Raw genomic sequence first — 27,369 nt, forward strand, 5'->3', positions numbered from 1 at the left:
ACAGCAGGCTCTGATAGCAACATTGAGGGACACCGAGCCTCTCTTTGCTTCTTTCCTAACATTGCTGTGATATCCCTGCTACTTGCAGTGGGAGGGCGACTGAATTGGTTGCAAAAGTGCTAATATGGCGTTGTTTAATAGTTACTTAAATTACATGCTTTTAAACAGCACTCCACATGATGACATGACAAATGGTACTTATTCCTATATGCTGAAACGGGCCACACATGCATAGGTTGTGTGAAGTAAATGGCTTGAAGGGACTTGTGAAATTAAGCTACAACAGGGGACAAAAGTGAGGGATGGAATGTTGGCCTGAACAGCTCACTTCCTTGCTTTAATTGGCTTCTATCTTAGTGTTAATTGACTTTGAGGTAAGTGGCTTTCATACAAATCAAGGAAAGCTAACCTTTGGAACGCTGGTGACTTGTTGGGTAAATATGTCTTTATGGACTTCATAAAATTCAGATTGTGTAAACACATACTCAGGAACTATTAAAAAAGCACTGGGTGGCTGGAGTAAGGCACAGAGGTGGCCTTTAGGATTGAGTACTCCATAGTTCAACATTTAAGAAAATGAACAGCAAGACCAGGTGCAGTGGGGCTCACCCGTGTAATCCTAGCACTTTGGGAGGCCTAGGTGGTCGGATCACGAGGTCAAGAGATCGAGACCATCCTGGCCAACACCATGAAACCCTGTCTCTACTAAAAATACAAAAAAATTAGCCGGGCGTGGTGGCAGGCGCCTGTAGTCCCTCGGGGAGCTACTCGGGGAGGCTGAGGCAGGAGAATGGCGTGAACCCGGGAGGCGGAGCTTGCTGTGAGCCGAGATGCACCACTGCACTCCAGCCTGGGCGACACAGTGAAACTCCATCTCAAAAAAAAAAAAAAAAAAAAAAAGAAGAAAAGAAAATGAACAGCAAGGATGCAATGACAATTTAGGAAGTAAGTCTCAAACTGTGGATGTAGGCAGAGGAATCACCTGGAGATAATTTCAAAAATGCAGATTCCCTGGACCTCATACCCATGCAGGCAGATTCAGGAGGCCTGGGTGGGCTGCAGACACCTGTATTTTAACAAGCCCTCCGGAGTACTGACTCTGAGTAGGTGGCTTAGGACCAGCTTCAAGAAAAAAAGGATTTTGAAACCATCCCTACAGGGTTCACAAGAACTGCATGCCAGATTCTGGATAGAAATACAGTTGTAATTAAGCACTAATCGGGCTGCACTCTGGCCCACTTCCTTGTTGCTAAAAGTCACCTAGCACTAGATATTGACTATTTGCAATCCCATTATTCCTAGAGGTAGATTTCTGGCATCAGGGTCATGTGACCGTTTAAGAGTGGATTTGCATCCCTGTTGTTCCTGTAGACAGGATCTCTGACATTAGTCAGAGGCTTTTGTTTAATGATCCTTTAAGATGTTTTTCAGAAACCAGTTTGAAGACCCCCCTCCCCAAGAGGAATGAGATCAGTATGAGAATACAGCTTCTTCATCTCCTTGCCCTAAGACTTTATGCTGCACTCTTTAATCAATCAATGATCTTCACACTTTGGCCCACTCCAAAACCCTTAAAAATCCTAGTCTCAAACTCCACAGGAAGATGGATTTGAAGTTTCCTCCCATCTCCTTATTCGGCGGTCCTACAGTTAAACTTTTCTCTGCTGCAATCCTGTGCCTCATTGCATTGACTTAAGTGCACATCAGCAACTGTCCTATTATGGTCACAATTTTGGCACTATAAGCAGATCATTCACCTTCTTCCCTGCTGAAGAATACCACCCAGGGAATACAAAGACCAGAGTCCTTCACCTAAGTGGGCTGATCCTTGGAACAGGAGGAACTCCTTTCCCCATCCTTGCCTTGGAGCCAATAAATTGTCCAGAAAGTGATCATACTGACACTAAGAGGACCTTCTTTTTTGCCCACCCCATCTCAAGGGGAGAGATGCTTCTCCTCTAAGGCCCAGGTGCCATTGATGGTGACCAACATACTTTCAAGAGAAAACCAACGCTGCAGGTTTCATAAGGACAGCATGCATTTTCCATGCCAACAGCCTGGAGCCTTTACCCTGACGGTGGCCTCAGAGTCACCCCAGACTTTACAGGGAGGCAAATACCCACAGTGCATAAGAGGCTGCGGCCTCTGGAAAAGCATCGCATTTCTGGGTTCCCACGTTATGAAGAGATGTGGTTGTATCTGTCCACTGATCAGGAGACCAGGATAATGTTTGGCCAACAGAAGAGAAGAAAGGAAACCCTCTGTGTTGTGTTGTCTGCAGCGCGGTCAAAACAGCAGAGAATTGGTTGTCGCTGCTGCAGAGGACAGTGGTTCCACAGAAGAACTCGCTGACTATTAGAGCTGCATACCCAAGTCACGGTGCAAGTGGGACCCAGGCATTCCACATCAAGCACACGTCCAAACATAAGCTGCAGGGCCAACCAGTGTGGTAGGACAGGGCATCCTTCTCAGCTCCCTTGATTTGCATATTTTCTGATCCTGTGTTTCAGTCCCTGTGGGGTCTGAGTGCTTCCATCACAAATAGCCCTAACTCCAAAGCTTATCAGAGTGGTTCATCACGACATTTGTTTTTTCTACTGAACATACAGATTGCCAAATTTGGTGACTTAAGTATTCCCCAAGGCCAGAAAGCATCAAATCTATAAACAGTTTATGAATGAGTATAAATTTTCAACAATCAAGAATGAGTACTTGTTGGTAAGAGTTAGTGTGTGTAGTTTTATTGAAAAAGTCACAAAAAACTCTAAGTTGTTAATATTCCCACTCTAGGGATATAGCGTCCCAGAAAACGCTAACAATCCAATTTACACCAACATGCTACTAGTAAAACTACTTAAAGAGAGAAACATTAAGTCTTAAAAAGCAAAACAAAACAAAAAGGTGGGGGGGTCGAGCATTTTCAAAGAACAATTTGTTTTTTCACAGGCATGCACTACAACACATACGCATCCTCGAACATGTTTGTTTGAATTAAGTGATTCTTAATTTCATTTGCTAAATGCTGAATTGTCCCTTCTCCAAATAGGGGAAAGGAGGAAGGGCTGCCTTGCTTGGTTTTTACACGTGTGTGAATACTACCTTTTTCACATTATCATCACCTATGATCAGTATAACCTCTGAAGCTCCTATTCTTGCTGCCCTCGAGAACCACGGAGGCTGTGGATGTGAAGTGCTTGCCCAAGGGCCTATCAGTTGTCATAGAGGAGTCTTTCTTCAACCTTGGTCCCCTGAATGTCTGGGATCATCATCCCCACCACCCACAACTAAGACCCAGCTCTGCTGTTTGCTCTACTGCCAGGTAATTCAGACTTCTAGAGCATTCTCAGAGGTTCCAACCCCTTGTCAAGATGCACTGGTACTACAGAAAGTAATGTATATGCTTGGTGAACTGCAGGAACCTTAAGGAGATGCAAGACTTTGGCCATTACTGGAGTAATCGCAAAGTTGATCTTTAAATTTCTGTGAAGGGAGCTTTTGGGGCGGGACAGGGAGAACAGAGTTGCAGAGGGGACTAGGAAGAAATTGACTGGGAGCTAGAAATCTATAAATAAGGATGTAAATAGGAGAGTCAGCTTCTGGGGAGTATGAGCCAGATAGTTGTGTCCAGGATTCCATTTTTCAGGAGGGAAGTGTTTCTCTGAGTTCTTATAAAGTCATTAGTTGACTCTGTCCCGTTTAAAAAATTTTTTTTTTTTGTTTTGGTGGAGAGAGAGTCTTGCTATATTGCTCAGGCTGGTCTTGAACTCCTCTTCTCCTGTCTTGGCCTTCCAGATTGTTGGGATTACAGGCATGAGCCATCACAACTAGCCTAAACAAAATGTTTTAATCATATTAAAATATACATAACATGAAATTTACCACTTTAACCATTTTTATACAATTTAGTGGCATTAAGTACATTCACACTGATATGTAAGATTCTGTCCCATTTTTATGTATGCCCTTCACATTTTCTCCTAAGACATTAAAACAACTTTTGGGCCTTCCCCACATTTGCACGCAGTGCCACACTTTGGGTGACAAGATACAATCTTAAAACCTGGCATCAGTCTTTGTTAGAGACATCTGTTTTAAGTGAATGTATTTTTATTTCTAGGTAAAAGCATATGATTTTATAGCTCTGCTTTCCTTTAAATTCAAGCAAATACCAATCCTATGTTAACAAAGGTTTGTCCAAAAAAAAAAAAAATTCAAATACAAGGAATTATTCCTGTTTCCTGTAAAGTAACTGGCCCCCACTCCACCAAAAGGGGGCAACATTTTAAAGCACCTCTATATTTACTGCTTTAACCATTAAAATAGCTAAATTCATATCCTAAAGGCATCTGTGTTATATCACCAAGGAAAATTTCTGAGAACATTAATAGACCTTTTAAAGTTTCAGCCAAACCTTTAAAAATAAAAATAAAAACCAGTTATAATTTTGGACCGCTGTAGGTGATTTTATTTTTATTTTATTTTATTTATTCAAAGAGACTCTTTGGATCAACAATTAGAATTTATTTTTTATTGACTCTTACGATTCTCTTCACATGTAACATCCATTTGGTACATGCCTCCCTGGGAGGTTATCGGTCACCTAATTTGAAATGAGAAAGAACAAAGGGTGAGAGGGAAGGAGCAACATTCCTCTCCTCAGCTCACTAATACGAATGTGTGTCATCTTTTAAATACCACCCAGTATGACAGATAAATCGTGATGAATTAATGGGCAGAAGAGAGAGAGAAGGATCTTTAAAAAGACTAGCTGCTCCCTGGTCAATACTGCCTAGGTTGGCTGCAACCTTCTAGGTTTGATTGGGTGTTGCCCCTTCCAAATCCCGATGAGTTAAAGCATGTTAGAATCTCTTGGATTTTTAAAATATCAACTCAGGAGGATGGGAGGATGGGGGTGACATTCAGATTCAATCGGTCTAGGGATAAGAAAGGTTAAGATGGGAGAGATGAAGAGTGTTGTTTCTCCTTGGTGACATCCCCAAGCAACCTCAGATATGTTCTTCCTTGGGGCCTCTGGTTTTGTTGCTAAACTGTCCTTGTTAAGACAGTTGGGGGGGGGTGTCTATTTCAGGCTGCGTGCCAACCAACACACTGCCCAGGGAGGGGATGGGAAATGAACCACACACATCTAGTTCTCCTGGTCACTGTTGTACTGCTCCATCCTGAACAAGAGAGTGTGGAAGCGTGGGTCTACAGGTAAGCCATTATAACCAAACTCCCCTCACTGTTTAGCCTCACAAGGGATCCTTTATGCTAAGAAGAATGCCCAGCTGATGCGGATTAACAAGAAAAGCAGAGGGGAGGGGGTAGTTGGAAGCCCAAGAGAAGGAAATTTTTTAAAAAAATACAAGTTTCCTGTCCTACACAAGCAGTATGAATCTTGTTATCCCAATGGAAGTCCTGACGGTAAAATCTAGTTTCAAAGCAGAATTGGGAAATGGATCAAGCCTTACCATGGCAAAGCTGGGTGGGTGTCCTCCTAGGCGTCTGTGGGACCTTGGGAGCTCTGGATAGTGTGTCTTGGTTTGGGGACTATTTTCATTCTGTCTCAAACCTAGGTTTGTACATGCCCTTGGCCATGATACTTCTTCCTAGCTCTGTGATTCAGTACAGAGGACAAGCCCCACTTTATTTGGAGCTAATCTATGGTGCAGTGGCCTTATAAAAACTTAAGAGTAAAAAGCTACCATAAAAAATGCTGGTTATATGTACGACCAGACAGTCAACTCCTCCTTCTCTCTCTTTGCTATAACAGCACCTGTTGGCTTCTAAGTGCACAGAGTTCTCACAATAACGTGCCAAAACCACCACCCTTCCCATCCTGGCACCCACCTTCCCCCACCCCAGGAGACCTGCATATCAGATATTACTTCCTGCTGTCTATGACCACACCGCCTTGGCAGTTAACATCAAAAGCAAACACATGGGGAGAACAGAAGGCGCTGGAGCAGGGGAGGAAGAACAAGCATAGGTAATGTTTCATAAACATTTTTCTGGTGCCCAGGTGCAAAAACCTTGGAACTTCACATGTATTTCAACTGATCATCTAAGGACCCACCTTCTCTCTCCCAGGATAGTGAGCTGGAGGCCCTTCCCTGCCTCCACTCCCAGTGCTCCTGTACCTGGAACACAACATGCAGAAACCAAAGCTTAAGACCCAGACCCCTCCCTACCATGTTCAGGAGAGCTACTACACAAGAACAGCATCTGGGAAGCTCATCTACCTCCAACTCATGCAGGGTGTGACCAAGGCTAGCCATCTGTTCAATGCTGGTGGTTCAACATCTACCTGGGCCACCTTTTTCTCAATTAATTTCCACCATCTTTTTCGTATCTCCTGATGGTTCAATAACTCAAAGTAGTTGTCATGAATGTTTAACACAGTACCCAAAACAGGCCTGGAACCAGATGATATCTCATTGATGTAGCCCAAAGTAACTAACTTTGTGACCCTGAGTTAGTCACTCAGCCTCTCCAGATTGCAAATTAGGTGTGAAAAAGAGGGAGCTGAGCTGGTATTTTCCTAAGATCCTCTCTAGTTCTAAAAGGTTATGGTCAGATGGAAACCATTTTACTTAAACGAGAAAGGGCAAAGCATTCACCACTTCGCTGATGAGTGCTGTGAGAAGTAACAATACTGAAACCAAACAAAAACAAAGCTTCACTTGGATAATTTTAGGCCGTATGTCTAATTTACAAAATAAGTTGGCTAATTTTGTTCTGAATTTCACAGCCCCCTTGACCATCTTCACCAACAACCACCTCTTCAGAACATAGGTTTCTTTCTTTTTTTTTTTTTGAGACGGAGTGTCGCTCTGTCTCCCAGGCTGGAGTGCAGTGGCCGGATCTCAGCTCACTGCAAGCTCTGCCTCCCGGGTTCACGCCATTCTCCTGCCTTAGCCTCCCCGAGTAGCTGGGACTACAGGCGCCCGCCACCTCGCCCGGCTAGTTTTTTGTATTTTTAGTAGAGACGGGGGTTTCACCGTGTTAGCCAGGATGGTCTCGATCTCCTGACCTCGTGATTCACCCGTCTCGGCCTCCCAAAGTGCTGGGATTACAGGCTTGAGCCACCACGCCCGGCCAGAACATAGGTTTCTATATTCATGCTCACTGCATTTAACTAAAGTCAGAGAGAAAAATCCAGCTGAGACCTGTCAGACAGAATTATTAGTGGTCTCCCTGACTCCATACTAGCCTGCACTCTAACTAATCTGTTTGATTCTACCAACATATCACTTCATCGTCTCTTTGTTTCAAAGTCTCAACCAGCTCTGTTCTACTCAAAGAACAAAAGTCCAAATACATACTTTGTCAGCCTGGCTGGTACTCAATATCCTCCCAAATTTAGCCTCAGCTGACATGACCGGCTTTCTCTGAGCTCCACCAGCATAAACTCAGACATGCAGTGTCCCTATCTGTGGAAGAAACCTTTGGACGTGAGATGTCTCCTCTCCACCTTGCTGACCTGTGTCCTCCCCCAAATACTACCATCATCTTTTTCTGAGTCCTCAAAGACTCAAGACTCACCTTGTCGAAAGTGAACTCTCCCCTGGCTGGTGCAGTGACAAGTATTTCTTTTCTCTTTCTTTCTTTTTCTCTCTCTTTCTTTTTTTTTTTTTTGAGACAGGGTCTCACTCTTTTGCCCAGGCTGGAGTGTACTGGCACAATCTTGGCTCACTGCAACCTCCGTCTCCGGGGTTCAAGTGATTCTCATGTCTCAGCCTCCCAAGTAGTTGGGACTACAGGCGCCTGCCACCACGCCTGGATAAGTTTTTGTATATTTAGTAGAGATAGGATTTCACCATATTGGCCAGGCTGGTCTCGAACTCCTGACCTGAAGTGATCTGCCCGCCTCAGCCTCCCAAAGTGCTGGGATTACAGGTATGATCCACCGCACCCGGCCTTTAATTTCTTATCAATTTTTTTTCTATTTAAAAGAAGAATATTATCCTTATAAGAAAAAAGTTTTTTTAAAAAAATATAAATTCTGCTTGCAACATTTAGAATGAAAAGAGTCCTTCAGTATTACTTTATTATTCAATCCCTTTATTTTAGAGATGAGAAAACTGAGTCTAGGGATGCTGACTATCTTGCTCAAGGTCACACAGCAGGTCAGTGGCAGACCTAAGTTTTCTGACTCCCATCCCAGAACTTACTACACTTGGCAACCAGGTACCTATCTTCTTTAGACTTGGTATCCACATTCAAGAGCTTTTAGTGTTGAGTGTATCCTCTTTTCCACTTGTGCACCACACAGACAAGGTGTTCACACAAATGCTAACTCCAAGAGTAGAAAGGGGACAGAACTGGAAGACAGAAGATTCACTACCCTAACTCTTCCTCCTTTAATCAGAAGACCCAACTTTATACCTAGTCTCTAGGTTAGACTCACTTGCAATTCCCCCCATCCAACTCCAACTAAATGTCCTCTGCTTTCCTTCAGACCTTCCACTAAATCCACTCTAGAGTACCAAGGCACCCTCTGTGTATTCATCCCTCACCCCCAAAGAGTGCCCACACTTACGTTCTTATATCCAGAATGCGGTTCATAACAATAATTCCCAACTTTCCAAGCACAAGGACTCAAAGGGAAAAAATTCAGGGAGCACTTCCCTTCACAGGGATTATAGTTGTATGTGGGTTTTTTTTTTTTTTTTTTAATTAACTGTTGAGCCAAGAAAAATATATGCCAAACATCCACTGTGAATTCAGTAGTATTTTCATAAGGTTGTATTTTATTATTCTATAAATGTAGCTACATACACTGAAAGACAGTAATACATGTACTTGGGAGACTTACGTATTTGGTTCACAAAAATGCATGGAGTGCATATGGTTTCCCAGACACTTGTTTGGAAACCACTGGGTGGTAGCAACAGTTCAAGACTTGCAGATGAGATATCTAAATGCTGGGGAGAGACCTTAAGTTTTAGTCACCTTCCTCTGAAAGAAAAATATGACAGCCAGGCCAGGTGCCGTGGCTCACACCTGTAATCCCAGCATTTTGGGAGGCTGAGGCGGGCAGATCACTTGAGGTCAGGAGTTCGAGCCCAGCCTGGGCAACATGGTGAAAACCTTTCTCTACTAAAAATACAAAAATTAGCTGGGCGTGGTGGTGCTTGCCTGTAGTCCCAGCTACTTGGGAGGCAGAGGTGGGAGGATCGTTTGAACCTGGGAGGCGGTAGTTGCAGTGAGCCAAGACTGCACCACTGCATTCCAGCCTGGGCAACAGAGCATGACTCTGTCTCAAAAAAAAAAAAAAAAAAAGGAAAAATATGACAACCTAATGAAGATACAACCAGAGGGTCTATGGTTAGTTTCAGATTCCCCATTGTACCCACCTCCGTGTTGGAGTTACTGACAGCACAGGCCTTTGTATTTTTAGTACCTCTTTTGGGGGGAAACAAAGGGGCCTCTCACTTATTTCAGTCCTCTAGTTTATTCTTGTCTTTCCCAGCAAAGCTGCGTCAAGTAGAAAACCCTATTCCAATTCATATTCCAGTCTCTTCCCGATTTCTCACCAGAATTATCTCTAAAGAGTAAGCACTGACAAGTGATGGATAATTTGCATTTTAACCCTATTCAAATTTGGGTAAATGGTTTAATATGCATGCTAATATTCCATCATTATTCCAATTAAGGAAACTATTATGTTAAAGTGTTTAATCAGGAGAATTAGGGAGAACTCCAGACACCTAAAATTAACCTCTAATAGTCTTGACATTCATTTCATTTAAGTGCAATTTGCCAAGCTACAAGCAACTCCCGCTTAAGACTTCTGCTTAGGCACGTGGGGATTCCTGATAAGAACTAAAAGCAATTCATTTCCTAACTACATTGATGTCTAAAAGAATAAACTAAAAGGGCCACAATACAATCAAATTCCCAAGCAGTCACATTCCAAGAGATTTAAACATCATCATCTTGATTCCCAGTAACAACAATGCTCTTTGCATCAGAAACAACACAACCACTTCCTCTTTCTCTGACCTTCTCAGTTTAATTACTTCCTGTGATTTCTTCTAGGGCTGAGCGCCCAAGCTTCCCAGGGCGGCAGCCTTTCCGTGCATACATGACTGATTTGTCTGGAAGGTGCAGAATGCCAGCTGACAGTCAGACATTACACACACAGTTTGGGACTTCACGTTTCTTTTTAAGTGATGGATCTCATGGGTCTTCTGGCATTCACCAAGAACTCTTTCAGCCATAAGAAAAGAAAAAATTCTTCTAGTACATTTCTATCTAAAATCAAGCTGTACCTCAAAGTTGGAAGTCCTGCCAAGAATGGGGAAGGGCAGGCACCTGATGATACCTCTCAGTGCATGAGCACCACCTTCTTATCAAATGAGCCTCTTCAGCAAACATTCAAAATGCCAAAGATGTGAAGTCATCTTTTTATTAGGGTCTGGACAATGAAGACAAACCATCACAGCCATGGATAAGCCCATGAACCCTCAGTGGCATCATTACTGGGAATTTGTTAAGAATGCAGAATCTCAGGATCAGAATCCTCATTTTACCAGATTTCCCTAGGGAATCCCTATGTAAGTTCAGGTTTGAGAAGGACCACTACAGGATGCTCCCCTCAAAACAGCAAGGCTACAATGCAGGTCCAGGTATTGGACATATTGCTCTCACAAGCTTTCCATCAGGGGTAAGTTGGCTTACTCTTTCCAAAGCAAGTATTTGTAGAGTTGCTGTTTATATCTCAGTACAGAAAAGGCCACCTGGATGGGCACTGGCTCCCTACTTCATAGAAGAGCTGAACAGGAATGCGAGGAAGAAATGTCACTGCATAGTTGTGAGGTGTTTACAGGATTCTAAATGAGTTCTAATTTCATTTGCTCAACAGTAATATAAACCAAGCTATTCAGGCAACACATTTTTTAATACGAGAAAACTGAGGCCCTGTGAGGTTGTAACCCAGAGTGTTGTTCTACAGATGTTAAGATTTGAAGTCAAAGGACCTGGGTTAAAAATAACAAATCCTGCTGTGTGTGTGACCCCAGGCAAGACAGTGCCTTCTCAGAATCTTTTCCTCACCTGTGGTATGTGGACACTTGACTGTTGGACATATTCCACCCATGCGTGAATGTGTACGTGCCTGTACGTACAACACACACACACACACTCACACACTCTCTCTCTCTCTTACCTTCACTCATTCTTTCTCTCATACCTAAAAACGACTTGAAAAGCTTGCTTGTTCGAAGATTCTGGCAAGGGCCTGTAGGTCCTTTGTCAATGCTGTGCATGAAGAGTTCCCCTCCCCAAATATGAGAACCCCAACACTTCACATTTCTAGTTTGCAGCTCTAGGAGGAACCCAGCAGGAAGTAGGGGAAGAAAATGGAAAACAACTCTAGTAATCAGTCAGTCAGTCATCAAGAGGGCTGTCCTCCCACCTTAAAGCAGATGAAACTGTCTAGCACCCTAGAATATAAGCGCCCTGAGGGCAGGGACTTCCTGAGCCACAGCTCTGGTATTGTATGGCAGGCTAAGTGCTCTATATTTGCAGTAAGTGAATGGCATGTGGTAGGCATTCAATGGCTAGTGGCTACCTCTCCTCTGGCTGTACTTCCACTCATTTATTTTATCCAATACAATAATTTATACATAATTTTGCAATTGGGGCCTAAGTACATTCTAATTCAAGTTATTCAGATTCATAGTCTACCACACTCCAAATCAACACCTATAATCTAGTATCCCCGATTTTCCTTAGTACAAAAGACATCTTAGAATGGACGGTAAGGTCTTCAAAGGTTTTTTGTTGTTGTTTTTTGTTTTTACAAACAGCAGAGTACTGTTCTGAAATGTGCTCACACACAGATCAATGAGAAGGCAACCATTATTAGGCCTCCAGGGCCAGAGGTGAGCTGTTGAGCCCAGGCACATCATTCTAGCAAGGCAGATTTGCTTTGGGAGTCTGAGTCTGAGCAAAATCAAACTTGACTTAGCCTTTAAGCAAAGGGGAGAAATCTAATAACTATATTAAGACTACAGTCACACGTATGCTGCTTTAAAAGATCTATAGGCCGGGCGCGGTGGCTCACGCCTGTAATCCCAGCACTTTGGGAGGCCGAGGCGGGTGGATCACAAGGTCAGGAGATCGAGACCATGGTGAAACCCCGTCTCTACTAAAAATAGAAAAAATTAGCCGGGCGCAGTGGCGGGCACCTGTAGTCCCAGCTACTCGGGAGGCTGAGACAGGAGAATGGCGTGAACCCGGGAGGCGGAGCTTGCAGTGAGCCGAGATTGCGCCACTGCACTCCAGCCTGGGCGACAGAGCAAGACTCCGTCTCAAAAAAAAAAAAAAAAAAAAAAAAAAAAGATCTATAAAAATGAGTAAAATTACTGGGATGTTGACAAATTAAACCTCTAGTCTAGCGCTACATCTGTATTCCTACTCCATCATCCATTTTATTCCTTGGCTGGAAAAATAAAATGAAACTCCAAACATGGCATTCAAGTAGACAAAACATGTCATAAGCCAAGTGACTCCTAAGAGGATGGTCAGTTCCACCCATCCCCACCAAGCCTACTGACTTTTGTTTTAGAGACAATTTGAATGCTGTTGGTAATAAGATTTCTAGACCACATATCAGGAATGGCACAGGGATAGCAGGGGAGCCAAGGATGCTACTACAGGTAGGTACTCTTACCCTAAGAGAACAGACAAGCTATAAAACTCAGAATCTCAAAAAGCACAGCTAACTGGGATCACTGAGTAAAGGGGCCAATGGTCAGCTGGGCATCATTGATTATCACAGTACAAAAACTACCAGGACAGCATTAGAAAGCCAAAAGAAACAGTCAGTCTTAGAACATGACTTCTAAATCCTAATTATCCTCCCACAAGCTCCCTGAGGAGCCTTGAGCAAGTCATTTCAGCTCTCTAAGGTATAAAGTGAAAATCTCATTTCCTGCCTTGAAAAGTTCATGGATCTCCTCTGCCTTGTAAATTCTGAAAAGAACACCTTATTACATGATGTGGGACAGACCTGGGGTAGATGGATGCCACTGAATCTCAATTTATCAGGTGCTGTGCTAAAATGTTTTACCTAGGCTACCCCATTTATACTTTTGAGATGGAGTTTCGCTCTCATTGCTCAGGCTGGAGTGCAATGATGCGATCTCTGCTCAGCACTATCTCTGCTCGGTGCAACCTCTACCTCTCAGGTTCAAGCGATTCTCCTGCCCCAGCCTCCCAAGTAGCTGGTATTACAGGCATGTGCCACCATGCCCAGCTAATTTTGTATATTTAGTAGAGATGGGGTTTCTCCATGTTGGTTGGGCTGGTCTCGAACTTCCGACCTCAGGTGGTCCGCCCGCCTCGGCCTCCCAAAGTGATGGGATTACAGGCATGAACCACCATGCCCCGCCCATTTCTACTTTTTAACAGCCTATCAGGTATACAGCATAATGAACTTCACTTACATTAACCCAGGGCTGGTGGCTTAGGATACTTAGCAGGGTCCCTTTGTGGGGGAAGAGGTATGGTCTCACTCCAAAGTCCATGATTCTTCCACTACCATCATGGCAGCCTCTCCTTTAGTAGTTTTGAAAAAGCAACTCAAAGTCTTTTTTGGATATAGGTATCCAAAAAAGATAATTGTTAAATTATCTTTAAATTGCGAAAAATTGTTAAATTTTTATACAAGGTACAATTATTTTTTCAATTACTGAATATTTACTTCAACCAATTGATAAATGTTTACAGAAAGCCTACTATGTGCTCAGCATTCTACCAGGCCATGGGTATGAGGGTTAATAAATTATTCTCACGGGGCATGGTGGTGTATACCTGTGATCCCAGCTACTTGGGAGGCTGAGATGGGTGCACTGCTTGAGCCCAGGAGTTCAAGGCTCCAGCAAGCCATGATTGCACCCCTGCACTCCAACCTGGGCAACACAGCAAGACCCCATCTCTAAAAAAAAAAAAAAAGTAATAAAAGCAAAAAATAAAGCTATTCCCATGCCAGGTGCAGGTGGCTCTAAAAAAAAAAAAAAGTAATAAAAATAAAAAATAGAGCTATTCCCATGCCAGGTGCAGGTGGCTCATGCCTATAATCCCAGCACGCTGGAAGGTCGAGACAGGAGGACTGCTTAAGGCTAGGAGCTCAAGGCCATCCTGGGCAACATAACAAGACCTCATCTCTACTAAATATTTAAAAATTAGCCAGGTGTGGTGGTGCATACCTACAATCCCAGCTACTCAGGAGGCCAAGGCAGAAGGATCGCTTTGAATACTCCAGCCTGGACAACAGAGCAAGACCTTGTTTCCAAAAAAAAAAAAAAAAAAGCTATTCCTACACCTAGAAAGACAGATGGGCCAAGTTTCTCTGTGCATTCTCAGTTAGTATGTGATGCAAATACAAAATAAACAGTGCGTATCTGAAAGGTCAGTACTGGAGGCCAGAGCCAAAGCAAAGCAACAAGAAAAAGAAACAAAAGGAAGAAATAATGAAAATGGAAAGACAAAAATGTCATTACCAGATGAACAAATGAAAGTCAATTAAAAAATGTAACTGATAATTAAGTTTAAGCATTTATAAATGGACCACAGGAAATATATCGAAGAACAAAAACAACCAGATCTAAAAAATCATTATTTCAGGACACAGAGGAACCAAAACCGTACCTTTTAGAAGCTTCCAATATTTGTCCTAATCTCTTCCGTTCCAAGTGTTAAATGCTAAGGGTGAAGTCAAAATCTGTTTCTTTACCTTTACCCTCTAAGTGCAAGTAAACACAGAAAGTTTGTTTTTAAATAAATATTCAACTACCCTTTGAGAGTAGCAGGAAGAACATAAGCACAATTTGATAATATGTGTGCAATATGCCACATGTGAACATAATGTTGATAAAGGTTACCTGAGAAAGGGAAATGGGTAGTTAGGAAACAATTGTTACTTAATTTAGCAAAATCCTATGATCCTGGCCTGACTTTCCTTCCATGACACAGGACATATGTCAAGGTGTAACAATCCTTCATGCCTATCCAGGGCAAGCGTATAAAAAAACATATTTTGCTCCACGGGGCACTGGAGCATCAATATAAAATATTTCTTTTTTTTTTTGAGACAGAGTCTTGCTCTGTCGCCCAGGCTGGAGTACAGTGGCACGATTTCAGCTCACTGTAACCTCTGCCTCCTGGGTTCACGCCATTCTCCTGCCTCAGCCTCCTGAGTAGCTGGGACTACAGGCGCCCGCCACATTTTTTGTATTTTTAGTAGAGACGGGGTTTCACCGTATTAGCCAGGATGGCCTCGATCTTCTGACCTCGTGATCCGCCCGCCTCGGCCTCCCAAAGTGCTGAGATTACAGGTGTGAGCCACCAAGCCCAGCCCAAAATATTTCTTCTACTTCAAAGTCACTAAAAGCCCTAGAAAATGCCTTAAAAGCACCGTCAATGTTCTAGTCTTAAATAGTAATTTTAAAATATTTCTAAGAGTAAGTTATCAAGTTTATCGATATGACGGAGTCTTTTTTAAAAACTTGGCCTAATTCATCTTAGTAAAAACAAGCCCAAACAAATAATCACATACACCAAAATTTTCTGGTCTGCCTCTATTATAATCTTGTTCAATTTCTGAAAACTTTGCCGTTAGATTGTATTTGTGTTCAGCTGGCAATACAGGAATAATACCAATATTGGAGTTCATTGGCACAGCTGTATCCACCCTCAAGTGTTAAGACTCCGACAGAACCCTGCAGATATTGCAAATTGTTAATATTGTGACTTCTGCAGAGATTCTCCTGCAGAGGCACAGAAACAGGCCCTGTCTTATTGTGCTCAAGATTTTCTACTTGTCAGTTCTCGCAACAATAATGGAATCAAAGTTGGTTTTGAGTTACCAATGACAGATCACTACCACCAGATAGTTCTGCGTGGAATTTCCACAAAATACCAGAGGCTTCATGGTAGAGTTTCTCAGAAGGAGGCTTATGTATATCCTAAGTTAACCAAATACAACATTTGTAATTATTGCATTAGTCAGTAGAGATGAAATAGCACTTTAAAATAATTAAATCCATTATTTTATTCAATAGACATTAAGCAACCACAATGTGCCCAATGGTGTTGGTCCAACAACTAGAAAACTAGGCATTTGAGAAGTAACCTTGAATCCAAAAAGCTCATATTCAGATGCAGAATGTAGCTTGGTATAAGCCTAACTTGAAATGATAATTGCCACATAGTGTAGGGAAAAAAATACTACACACAGGCATCGATTTTGACTTGGATTTTGACTTCAACTTGATTTTGACTGGGAGGAGGGGTTGTGGTGGGAAAGTCAAAAAGGACCACCCAAACGCAATGGCTCAGAGATGGCTGGGGGCATAAGCAGAATGTCACCTACTGGAGAAGTGAAGGAAGAAAGAAGAGAATTTCAGAATAAAAGCAAAAGTAAGCAAATTGCTAAGGCAAAACAGTTCTGGGTATTGCTACTGATCCACTTTGTATATATTTTACTGGTTAAAAGGACAGGAAAGCAGAGGGGACCAGCTTTAGTCAGAAAGGAGGTTGCACTTGCTAATATTCCCATGGAAACAAACCCAGACCACCACCAGCTGATGGAGCTTAGTCCACTCCAGGTCTACTACTTCACTAGCTGTTCAGCCTTGCACTAGGCACTTAATTTTATACTATGACAGGTCCTAGCTTACAAGCTCCTTAAGGTCTTTCCAGTTTTTTTGTTTGTTTGTTTTGTCTTGCTTTTAACATTTTTTTTCCTTAAGACAGGGTGTCACTCTGTCGCCCAGGCTAGAGTGCAGTGGCACAATTACAGCTCATTGCAGCCTCGACCTCCTGGCCTGAAGCCATCCTCTCCCCTCAGCCTCCTGAGTAGCTGGGACTACAGGTGTGTGCTACCACACCTGGCTAATTTTTTATTTTTATTTTTTGGTAGAGACAGGGTCTCACTATGTTGCCCAGGCTGGTCTTGAACTCCTGGCCTCAAGCCATCCTCTGGGCCTGGGTCTCCAGAAGTGTGGGGATTTTCTGAGGAATAAATCAATATTCTAATTCTACACAGCCAACTCCATATTTTTAACATTTAAGGGTTCTACTCATGTACAGTAGAAACATACCCCCTGGTAGAAACATACCCCCCTTTTTAAGGCTAACACAAAGAAAATGGATCAATACTCACTGTATCAGTTTAATTTCCGCAACTGTTATTTCAGTTAATGTAGATCTAACATTCCAATAATAACCAACTCTGAATCTGCACTACTCCCACTATCTTTAAGGTGTATCACAGAATTCTCAAACCCAAATTTATCTAAATACATTTTAATTCAGTATGCCCCTCATGCTTCACAGCATTTTCTGGGAAGATAAGTGAAGTGAGAAAAATTATGGCAATGACAGATTGTCACCAGTTCAGAAGAATAATGAACAAGCATGATTGGCAGAAAGGCTGCGAGCTCTGAGTCAGAACGACTGAGGCTGGACACCCCCACCGGTTCACAGTGGTTAGTTAAGAGCACAGAGCACTTCCTGAACCCGGCTACTGGAGTGCTCAATTCCCAGCTCCTTCAGTTACTCATAGCATGACCTTGAGCAAAGGATTTCACCTCTCTGTGCCTCACTTCTCCCAGTATTTAATAGAGATAATAATACTATCTACCTCGCAGGATTTTTAAGAAGACTAAATGAATAAAGTGCTTTTAAAAAATGTTTGCTTTCTCAGGCAACTAACTTGACCTCGGCTTTCTCATCAGTTAAATGGGGTAACACCTTCTTCACAGGGTTATCTGAAAATTAAGCTGAGCTTGAAAGAAATCTATCTCAGTGCCCTGCAGAGCCACACAGGACACCTGTTTTATGCCTAGTCCTGTACTATAAGCTTTACATAGGCTATCGCATTTAATTCTCAAAGCAGCTCCACAAAATAGGTAGTGTCTATTATCATTTTGTCCACTCCATATAAAACCAACATGACATACGAAAGTAAACTGCCCTAGATCATAAAGTGAGCAAATGGCTAAGCCTTAAGCCTTAAATATATGTTACAAATGCATTTAACTTGGGGTCTTCTATTGGTCTCTGGCTGAATAACCAGTTATAAAAGACATTTTTGCAGACAGTTCAGGCAGAGTGTTAAAGACATCAGGGAATTATTAATTTTGTAAAATGTGATAGTAGTATTGTGGTTTCACAGAACAGTATTTTTATTTCTTGAGAAGTAAGCTCAATTATTCAGATACAAGAGTCCCAATGTCTGCAATGTCTTTGAAACAGTTCAGCAAAAATACTTATGCCTGTTTTATTAATGGGAAACCTTTCGACGTTAGGAAAAATATGACTGAAAGGGAAGCTGCAAATCCATTCCCAGCAAAGAGTGAGTTACAGAGAAGAGTTCATGAAAGGAACAAAAGAGAAAGCTGAATGGCAGCTCGATGTCTCCAGGGTTAGAGCTTGGTTCAGGAAGGTTTATCTTGTCTGCGAATTTCCAAGCCATTCATAGCCATGATCAAATGCTTTAATTTTTAAAAAACTTCCACTCCTATGCGCAGAGGACGACTTACAATAGTTTGCTGATGCTCTTTACTTCTTAAATTATATTTTTAAAAGTCTGTAGAATTGTAAATTTTAACATGCATTTTTGTGGGGGGGGGAGAACGAAAGACAGAATGGTCAATGTATTTTCTATATGCAAGATATCTTTTGGGACCATCGTCAACAGGAGCAAAGAGAGTTTCCTGAATTACCATATATTAGAAGAACTTTAAATTGACATGGAAAACAACATTAGAAAACAAAACTGTTTTTAAATTAAGCACAGTTTTACCATTTGCAAGATTCTGATTTACTGCATTCTGATGCTAAATAAAACACATTATCTGGACCATTCCACAAAAGCTTTACTATATGTAGACTATCAAGTCTATTTTACCAAAAGTACAAATACATCTTCCCTAGGTCTCCAGTTTGATGCCACAGTTCTCTTAAGTAACAACCCCTGCCTGGTTCCAAAAGGTATCTGAGAGACCTCAAACATAAAATCATTACAAGAAAAAAATAGAACAAAATTCACCCAGAGTAGGAATCTAGCAAGAACCTAAGCAAATATGGCTACCTTAATCAAACAATAATTTTAGCTCTGGACTTAAAGACAGTGGCAGCAAACAACACCTGAACAACAAAAAAGCAATCACAGCAAGCTCTGTAATTCAGAGAGAGAAAACTTACTGTCACTAACACTTAAAAGGAATTTTTCAGATGCGTCATTACACAGGTACGTTGAACATAATAATAGACGGTAGCTACTATGGCAGTTCACAGCCCACGAAGTCGCTTTCTTCTCAGGCATGTAAAGTCTCGTGCCAAGGTCATCACATTAAAAATAACCCCTATAGCCCATTTCTTCAGTGGCTAAGATGCCAAGGCTTTCTCAGCCTCTAAGTGAAACTAGAACTCCTCAAATATCTATCCTCTCAACTGGACTTGTGACAGCAGTGGAGGCTGCGGCTTCATGCTGAACTTGCTCTGAGCGCCTAAAATGGAACTATTCTTTCCTCGCTGGTGATCCCACTCGAAATCCTTCTGCTTTGGATAGCAGATGGAGAAAGATGCAAGGCTGACAAGCTGCCACAAAAAGGGCCAGGTCAGGCCTGTATTCCCAAGGAGTGGAGCCAAGGTACAGCGGTCAAACCTCTCCAAGAATCTGCAAGGCCAGAGCACAGCAACCAACCTCACTGCCACTGCTGCTACTCTGTGTGCAGGTACAATCGAGGGCCCATAAAAATACTGATTTATTGGCCACGTTCAAAACGCAGCAAGGCCCAGCAGCATAATCCTTCTCTATATTTCAGCCCTAAAAGCGCAACTTTTTTTTCATTTTACCATTTTAAGATGCTATATACGAAGACAAAGCAAAACGTCTGAAATAGAAACACCAGCAGATGTGGTGGGACATCTGCGACAGGCACACCAGCAGGGATCCTCTCCTGTGACGGGTGTCTGGAAGATCAGGGGTTACTGCAGTCAAAGTTCCCTGGGGACTCACAGGAAGGAAATCGAAATTCCTTTCCCCAAACAGCAGCCCCATTCCCGCCCAGACTGGCAACAGCAGACGCCAAAGGATAAAGGGGGTATATTTAATAAAGTGAGTAGATTTCTTAGAGTAGAGCACAACACTGTCACCTGCTGCAAGAGACAAGCCTCCCTGTCGCCCAGCCCTGAGTCACTTCCCCTCCCAGCACTCTTGAGGCCCAATGCCTGAGGGGGGCAAAAGACCTGGGGCCTCTGGAGCACGCCTCCCGCAGCCCGCACTCCCCTGCTAACACGCGCGCGGGGCCTCCCTTCAGGGCGCGTCCCCGCGGCTGCCAACCGGCTCTTTGAGCCCAAGCCCGCGCCGCCGCTACCTTGGCTAATGGCAGCACTGAATGAAAGGAACCGATGCAGACTCCGGATTTATGAATGTGCAGGGGAGGAGGGGAGGGATATCATGTGACAATAAAGGAGAGCGTCTTATTCACAAAAAAAAAAAAAAAAAAAGTGGCTGGTGGCGGGCACAGCCACTGAGCAGCAGCGGCGGCCGCCGCGCGATGACCGCTCGGACCCCAGGCAGAAGACCTGAGGTGTCAGGCCCCGCGGCCCCGCCCCCGTCGCACCCGAGACAGAAAACGCCTCGGACCAGGGAGAGAAAATGCCAAACTGGACCCCTGGACCGCGAGGCAGGAGGCAGCTGCACCTCCGCCCCAGGCTGGCGACAGTCACGGGTCCCGCGCGGGGCTGCCCGGGATCCCTCCGGCGGAGCGCCCCAAGCATTGTTCCCCTCGGGCCTGCGGGCCGGGCAAAAGCCCGTGCACGCGCACCCGCGAGGACACACACACACACACTCGCCCCCAGAGCGCTGCCCCGCACGCCCCCGCCGCACTCGCCTAGGTCCGCCCCGAGCCGCCTGACCCCGCAGGACGCGTGTGCCGACCACAAGCGCGTGCACAGGCACTCACGCACCGCGGGGCCCCTCGGGCGGCTCCAGCACGCCGGCCCGCGCGGGGACCCTGGCGCACCAGACCCCAGCGCAGCCCGCGCCCGTCCTCCTCTCGCTCCGCCGTGTTTTTTATGAATGAAAATGTGGTATGCAAATGAGAGCGATTCAAGAAAACGAAATGGCGGAGCCTAGGCCCCAGTGGGCTCAGGAGCGGACTGCGGGGCTCGCGGCGCGGCGGGAGTCACAAAGTCACTGTGCAAAAACCCACCGGCCCCGGGAAGCCGGAGTGGGGGTGTCAGGTCTTCCGCTCCAGCCGCCGAGGATTTCGGGGGCGGGGGGTGCTGTGAGTCCTCGGAGAGGGAGCGGGGACCGCCCGGAGGTCACCCGCACGCCCTTGGCCCCCGGGGCGGCCACCAGCCCGCCGACCCTAGGCGTGCGCCCGCCAGCCCGCAGCAGTTTTTGCCCCCTCCTCACTTCAACAAGCAGGGAAGCCTCGCGTCCCAACCCCGACAGGTCAGCGAGTCGCTGCACCCCACGCCAAGTTCACCCAATAAGCGTCCCCGCCCGCATCCTCAGCCCCGGCCCCCACGCTGCCCCCGCGGGGCACCCTCGTCCCACCCCGCGACCAAACTTACTCGTCCGGGTGTGTTTCTTCGGTCATTTTCTTGTTCACCTAGACGCCTGTCCCGCGGCGGGCAGCTTTGCTCCCTTCATCTTCCTGTCCGCTCGCCCCCCTTCTTCACATCTCCGGAGATCGCCTGATTTGGGGAGGGGGGGCGGCTAGAGATGGGGGCGCCGCAGCAGAAGGGGAAGCAGGGAGCGGGGTGAGGTTTGGGGGAAGGGGTGCAAAGGCAGGCTGCAAGGGGAGTGAACGCCGCAGCGCCGTAGGGAGAGGCGGGCGGAGGCTCCGGGGGCTCGGGAGCGGGCAAAGGGGGCGAGATTTGGGAAGGGGACGGCGGTGGGGGAGAGCAGGAGAAAAACAAGCGCGCCTTGGAGCGGCGGGGACTGCTGCGAGGAGGAGGAGAGCGCCGGCCGCGGGTGGGGGGACTCGGTCCGGGGTCGCCCCCGGGGGGCCGGGCCAATCACGGTTCCGGGGAGCGGTCGGCGGCCGGGGGAGGTGCGCCTGGGAGGCGGTGCAGGGCGCCCCGTCCGAGCCCCATCTCTCGACTCCACCGATTTACTCCATATTGGATTCTCACCGCCGCCAACAGGAGGAGGAAGTAGGGCGGAAGCGATGACGTCTTCCCAGCGGCCAGAGGTGGTGGAGTGCAAAAAGCTTCCTACTTGCGACCGAAAAAAACGGGAGAAAAAAAAAAAAAACTTTGTCCCGCCTACTGAGCACGCCCGGCTTCCTCTCCCCCTCCCTCCTGGCTTCCACTCCCGGGGGAGCCGCGGAGCCGAGTTGTTTGCTTTCGCCGCGACCGTCTGGCTCCGAATCCTCCTTGATTAGGGCTCCGGGTTTTAGGAAGCCCGAGAGGAGAGAGGAGGCGGGAGCGGAGGACTCTTACACATCTGGCTCCCGTTTTTGCCCCCTCCCTCCTTCCAAACCCCAAGATTAAAAATCGGGGGGTTGGGCGGGGGCGGAGATGCGAAACTCAAGGGAGGGGAGGGAGTGAAACAGCTGAAGAGGTGCTCAGGCTCAGAGGAACAAGTACCCCCACCGCAGGGTGGGAAGGTAGGGGCGGCGCAGGTGCCAGGGGCTGGCTTCTCCAACCCAACCCAACCAGAAAGGGGAGGGGGTTCGACTTTACCAAGGTTCTGAAAGGCAGTGGCTTTTCCGTTTCACGTGAATCTTGTGATTTTTTTTTTCCTTTTTTGTTTCAATAGAGGAACGGATTTTTGTTTTGTTTTGTTTTGAGATGGAGTCTCGCTCTGTCCCCAGCCCAGGCTGGAGTGCAGTGGCGCGATCTAGGCTCACTGCAACCTCCACCTCCTGGGTTCAAGTGATTCTCCTGCCTCAGCCTCCCAAGTAGCTGCGACTACAGGCGCGCGCCACCACGCCCAGCTAATTTTTGTATTTTTAGTAGAGACGGGGTTTCACCGTGTTGGCCAGGATGGCCTCAATTTCTTGACCTCGTGATTCGCCCGCCTCGGCCTCCCAAAGTGCTGGGATTACAGGCATGGGCCACCGCGCCCGGCCAAGGAACGGATGTTTTTAAGAATCATTACTCGTGCAAAGCCCAGCATAGCCCAGAAACGTTTGCATTTCCGTAGAAATTATGGAAATTCTCGCGTTAAGAGGCAGCCCCGGCCGGGCGCAGTGGCTGACGCCTGTAATCTCAGCACTTTGGGAGGCCGAGGCGGGCAGATCACCTGAGGTTGGGAGTTCGAGACCAGCCTGACCAACATGGTGAAACATCGTCTCTACTAAAAATACAAAATTAGCTGGGCGTGGTGGCGAGTGCCTGTAATCCTAGGTACTCGGGAGGCTGAGGCAGGAGAATCGCTTGAACCCGGGAGGTGAAGGTTGCGGTGAGCCAAGATTGCGCCACTGCACCCCAGCCTGGGCAACAAGAGCGAAACTCCGTCTCGAAAAAAAAAAAAAAAAGAAAGAAAGAAAGAAAGAAAAAGAAACAAGGGACATAGTCCCTATCCCTTGCTGCTCTCCAAACATAGTAGACTTTTTCATCCTCTTGAATGTCCACGGGACAATCCAGATATGATGTTAACTAAATAGCAACCACTGAACATCAGGTTAAGAGATTAAATATTTGCCTCAGGCTGGGCGCAGTGGTTTATGCCTGTAATCCCAGCACTTTGGGAGACCGAAGTGGGCGGATCACCTGAGGTCAGGCGTTTGAGACCAGCCTGGCCAACATGGCAAAAACCTGTCTCTAGTAAAAATACAAAAATTAGTTGGGTGTGGTGGTGGGTGCCCATAATCCCAGCTACTCCGGAGGCTGAGGCAGAATTGTTTGAACCCAGGAGTCAGAGGGTGCAGTGTGCCAAGATTGCACCATTGCACTCCAGCCTGGGCAACAAGAAGAAACTTTGTCTCTAAATAAATAAATAAATGCCTCACATTTAGTATTCCTAAAATTTACATGCATCTAGGAGCCACAAATGCTCCAAAAAGTTTCACCTTGAGTCAAGGAGAAACTGATGGTTTACTCCGGGCTTTGTGCTTATCACAGCCATGATCTCTGCGGACATGGAGTGGGGTTCACACTGGTGATGTGTGATGATGGGGAGGGCATGAACCAGAGGATGGAACAGCTTAGTTCTGGTTTTCTCCTAGCAGTCCTGAGACCCCAAGTGAGTTTCCTTATAAAACAGGAATAACAAGGTCAAGCTTGTCTTTATCAGTTTGTGAGGTCATTGAGAGTTGGTGAGAAAGTACTAACCAAAGCCAAGATCTCATTGTCCTTTAAATCCCCAGAAGGCTAAGGACTCACCTTTGGCCATGGTTGCTCTCACCCAGGTCTCACCTTTAGCCACGGTTGCTTTTCTCCCTGGGAGTGCTGAAAGAGATCCCACCCTGTTATTCCTGAACTTCCCAGAACACAAGCACTTACCCATGTCAAAATTATCCACCCTATGGGCATCTCTTGGGCTCCACCCTCCAGTTTCAAGGTACACAAATGGCGAGGTGGCAGGCGAGGTGATTATTAATTTCTGCAGGTAGGCCAGCTCTATGCGCAGGTTAAATTGGTGTCATCACCACTCATTCAGCCAGCTCTCAGCTAATATCTGTGAACGACTGGCCCAGCCTATGGACCAGGTTGCCAGGGGAACAATGGTAAATATTCTGAGGTGCAGAAGTCCCCAAGTCCCCATTGGGATCACCTGGTGCCATACTCCAGCTGGGCTATCTCAGGTAGGCCCTTAGATCCACTGAGCCTTGGGTTCAGTGTCTGTTGTGTGGGAATAATACCCACAACATAGGGTTGCTGGGAATCTTAAATGTGCTATGCAGATTCCTGGTAGCTCTTTGCTCTCTCTGGCAAGTTGGTTTACCAAACGCCCCCTCCACTCTGTCCTTCATGTTCCTTTAAATGAAGCCTGCCAGTTCTCTGCTGCCTTGTTCATCACCCAAAAGGGGCCTTTTGATGGAAACATTACTAGCAGGTCACCTCTTGGTCCTCCCCATCAATTACCGTGGTTGAGGTAAGTCTGACTCCTGCAGCTCCATAGAATAAATGAGGATATTGGGGGAATAACTGGGATACGCCTGTTGATCTGAACAACAGGGTGTTATCAAAGTCCATTGGATTGTTGCTGGAATAGGGGATATCACAGATTTAGGGCTTTAATTGAATGTCACTGCTGAAAAAGCTAAGGACCCACATCCCTGTCTCCCCAAAACCAGCAGAACGGGGGGCGCGGGAAGCTCTGAACACAATCAAATCAATAGTGTTCAGTCAGAGTAGGATCGTAAAGCTTCAAAAGTAATATCGATCTGCTCACAACTTCACGCAAACCCAGCGGGGCCCCCAGCAGGTCCCCCACCTACAAGCTTCTCGGTTCCGAGTCCTGGGCGAGGGAGCACCCACACCCGGGCCCTTCCCGCGGGCTGCCCGGAAAGCCCGGAGCGCGGAGCCGGAGCGACCCTTCGCGGCCGGGGACGGGCATGCTCAGTAGCCCCGCAGGTCCTGTTTCACTGGGAAGCCGGCCGCGGCCCCCACCCCTCCCGCCTGTCTCGGGCGCCAGGAGAAGCGGACATTTTAGCCTCCTCTGCAATCCGCTCCCGTTCGTGTCCTTCTCCCCCTCTCGTCCGGTAGGGCCGGGAGTGTAGATTTCCCCAGGGGCGGGGGTGGGATCTGAGTAATCACTCGCCCTCCCCCCTCCCAGGGGCGGGGAGGGGGTGATTTAGGGAGGACTCCACGGGGCCCAAAGGTTCGCGCCGCCCCGCCGCGGCCCTGCCCCCAGAAGCCCCCAGCTGCCGCGGCGCCTCCGCTCCCCGCCCCGCGAGGCGCGCGCAGCTGCGCCCGGGCCTGTCCTCGCCTCACCCCCACTCTACCCCTTCGGTATTTCTCAATGACCGGCGCTCCGAGGACACTTCCGACGCGGGAGGGAGGGGTTGTCATTAGCGCTCGGTTTATCAGTTCCTTCCGGTCTCCCCGAGCTCAGCCCTGAGCGCGGCGGGGCCGCGCCTCGGGCGATCTGATGCCTTTATTATGATGTTTAAGTAAGTAGTCGTGTGTGCCAAGTGAGTTTGTAGCCCAACTGTCTCCCCCAAGCCCCACTGGCAGGAATGGAAACCCAAGCTCTCTCGTAATGCAGGGGATGATGCAAACTTAGAAACTGACCCGGCGCCCGGGAATGAGGCCCCCCCCCCCCCGCGCCCCGGGCGTGCGGCGGCCCAGTCGGGGCATGAATGGCTGGAGCCGGATTGCATAATCTGCGCGGTATAAATAGCCGGCAGGCGGGCCGCTGACGCTCTCGGTTGTGCCGTTATCGTGCAATGCTTCATCCCCGGTGCCGTTCACTCCCAGGTCGTTTTCTCTTTCAGCTGCAATGCCGGAATTTTAAATAGAGATGAAAGGCCCCTGCCCCCGCCTCCCTCCTCCCCTGAGTTCATGTATTATGAATGAAACGCCAGCCTCGCTGCTTCCTGAGGTGCTCCACTTCAGGTAGGAGAGAGGCTCACTGTCAAGGCAGCTGGCTACCAAAAGTTGGGTGTGTGCGCGCGTTGGGGAGGGACGGAGAGCAGGAAATAATTGACAGGCTGGGAAACATTCTTTTCGAGAAAATTTAACCGCTCAGGGTTTGCCTCTGGAGTTTCAGTTTACAACTGTACAAGCCTCAGTCAATTTAAGAATGGATTATGCAAAGGGGCTTTCGACTGCGGCTTGCTCGCCCTCACACCCTAGGCCGCTGTCTGTGGAAAGTGCTATTTTATTCAGAGGAGCTAGTTCCTGCCCTGCCAGGGAGACAGCACACATCCCCTCTCCCGTCTCATCCCCCACTTTAAGATGAGCCCTGAGAACCCCTGAGGGTCTATAAAAAAAGCGAATGCTGGTCACTGTAGCCGTTCTCTAGTTCCAGAACCTTGGAAGCCTCAGCGAGGTCCAAAGCTGAGTAGGTTTTAAAACGTATTTTTTTTCCAACTGTTTTTCAAAAATAGGTAGTCATTTTAAAAATTAAAGGATGCAGCAAGTTTTCATCTCATAAATACCAGATTTCAACTTAATTTTTTAACATAAAAATGGCCCGTTCTTCACAAATGAATTTCTGACATGTGAAGGGCAATGGTCAAAGTCATGATTTTTTTCATTGGCTACCCATTGCTCCAGTCTGCGTTGAAAGCACCAGGTCTCTATGAGGCAGTGGGGATACAGAGGTGAAGAAACCCAGACTCCTTCCCTCCAGGGATTCGGTCAGCTGGGGCAACAGGCATGTAAAAAACACAACTGTAAAAAATGGGGGAAGCAGAAGAGAAAACAGGGGTCAGAGAAAGG

The 27,369-nt window shown here is 46.3% G+C and overlaps 1 protein-coding gene across 1 annotated transcript in view; it reads right to left on the reverse strand.

The window, feature by feature from the left end:
* SPRED2 (sprouty related EVH1 domain containing 2) overlaps positions 1-22,520 on the reverse strand; it is a 126,938-nt gene extending 104,418 nt beyond the window's left edge. The window contains exon 1 of the mRNA XM_003908741.5: positions 21,604-22,520. Within this exon, the coding sequence (XP_003908790.1) occupies positions 21,604-21,629 (26 nt within the window). The 5' untranslated portion in view covers positions 21,630-22,520. The remainder of the gene's footprint in view (positions 1-21,603) is intronic.
* Between the last annotated feature and the right edge of the window lie 4,849 nt (positions 22,521-27,369).

The sequence above is a fragment of the Papio anubis genome, chromosome 14, assembly GCF_008728515.1.
Source record: "Papio anubis isolate 15944 chromosome 14, Panubis1.0, whole genome shotgun sequence".
Classification (NCBI taxonomy): Eukaryota; Metazoa; Chordata; class Mammalia; order Primates; family Cercopithecidae; genus Papio; species Papio anubis.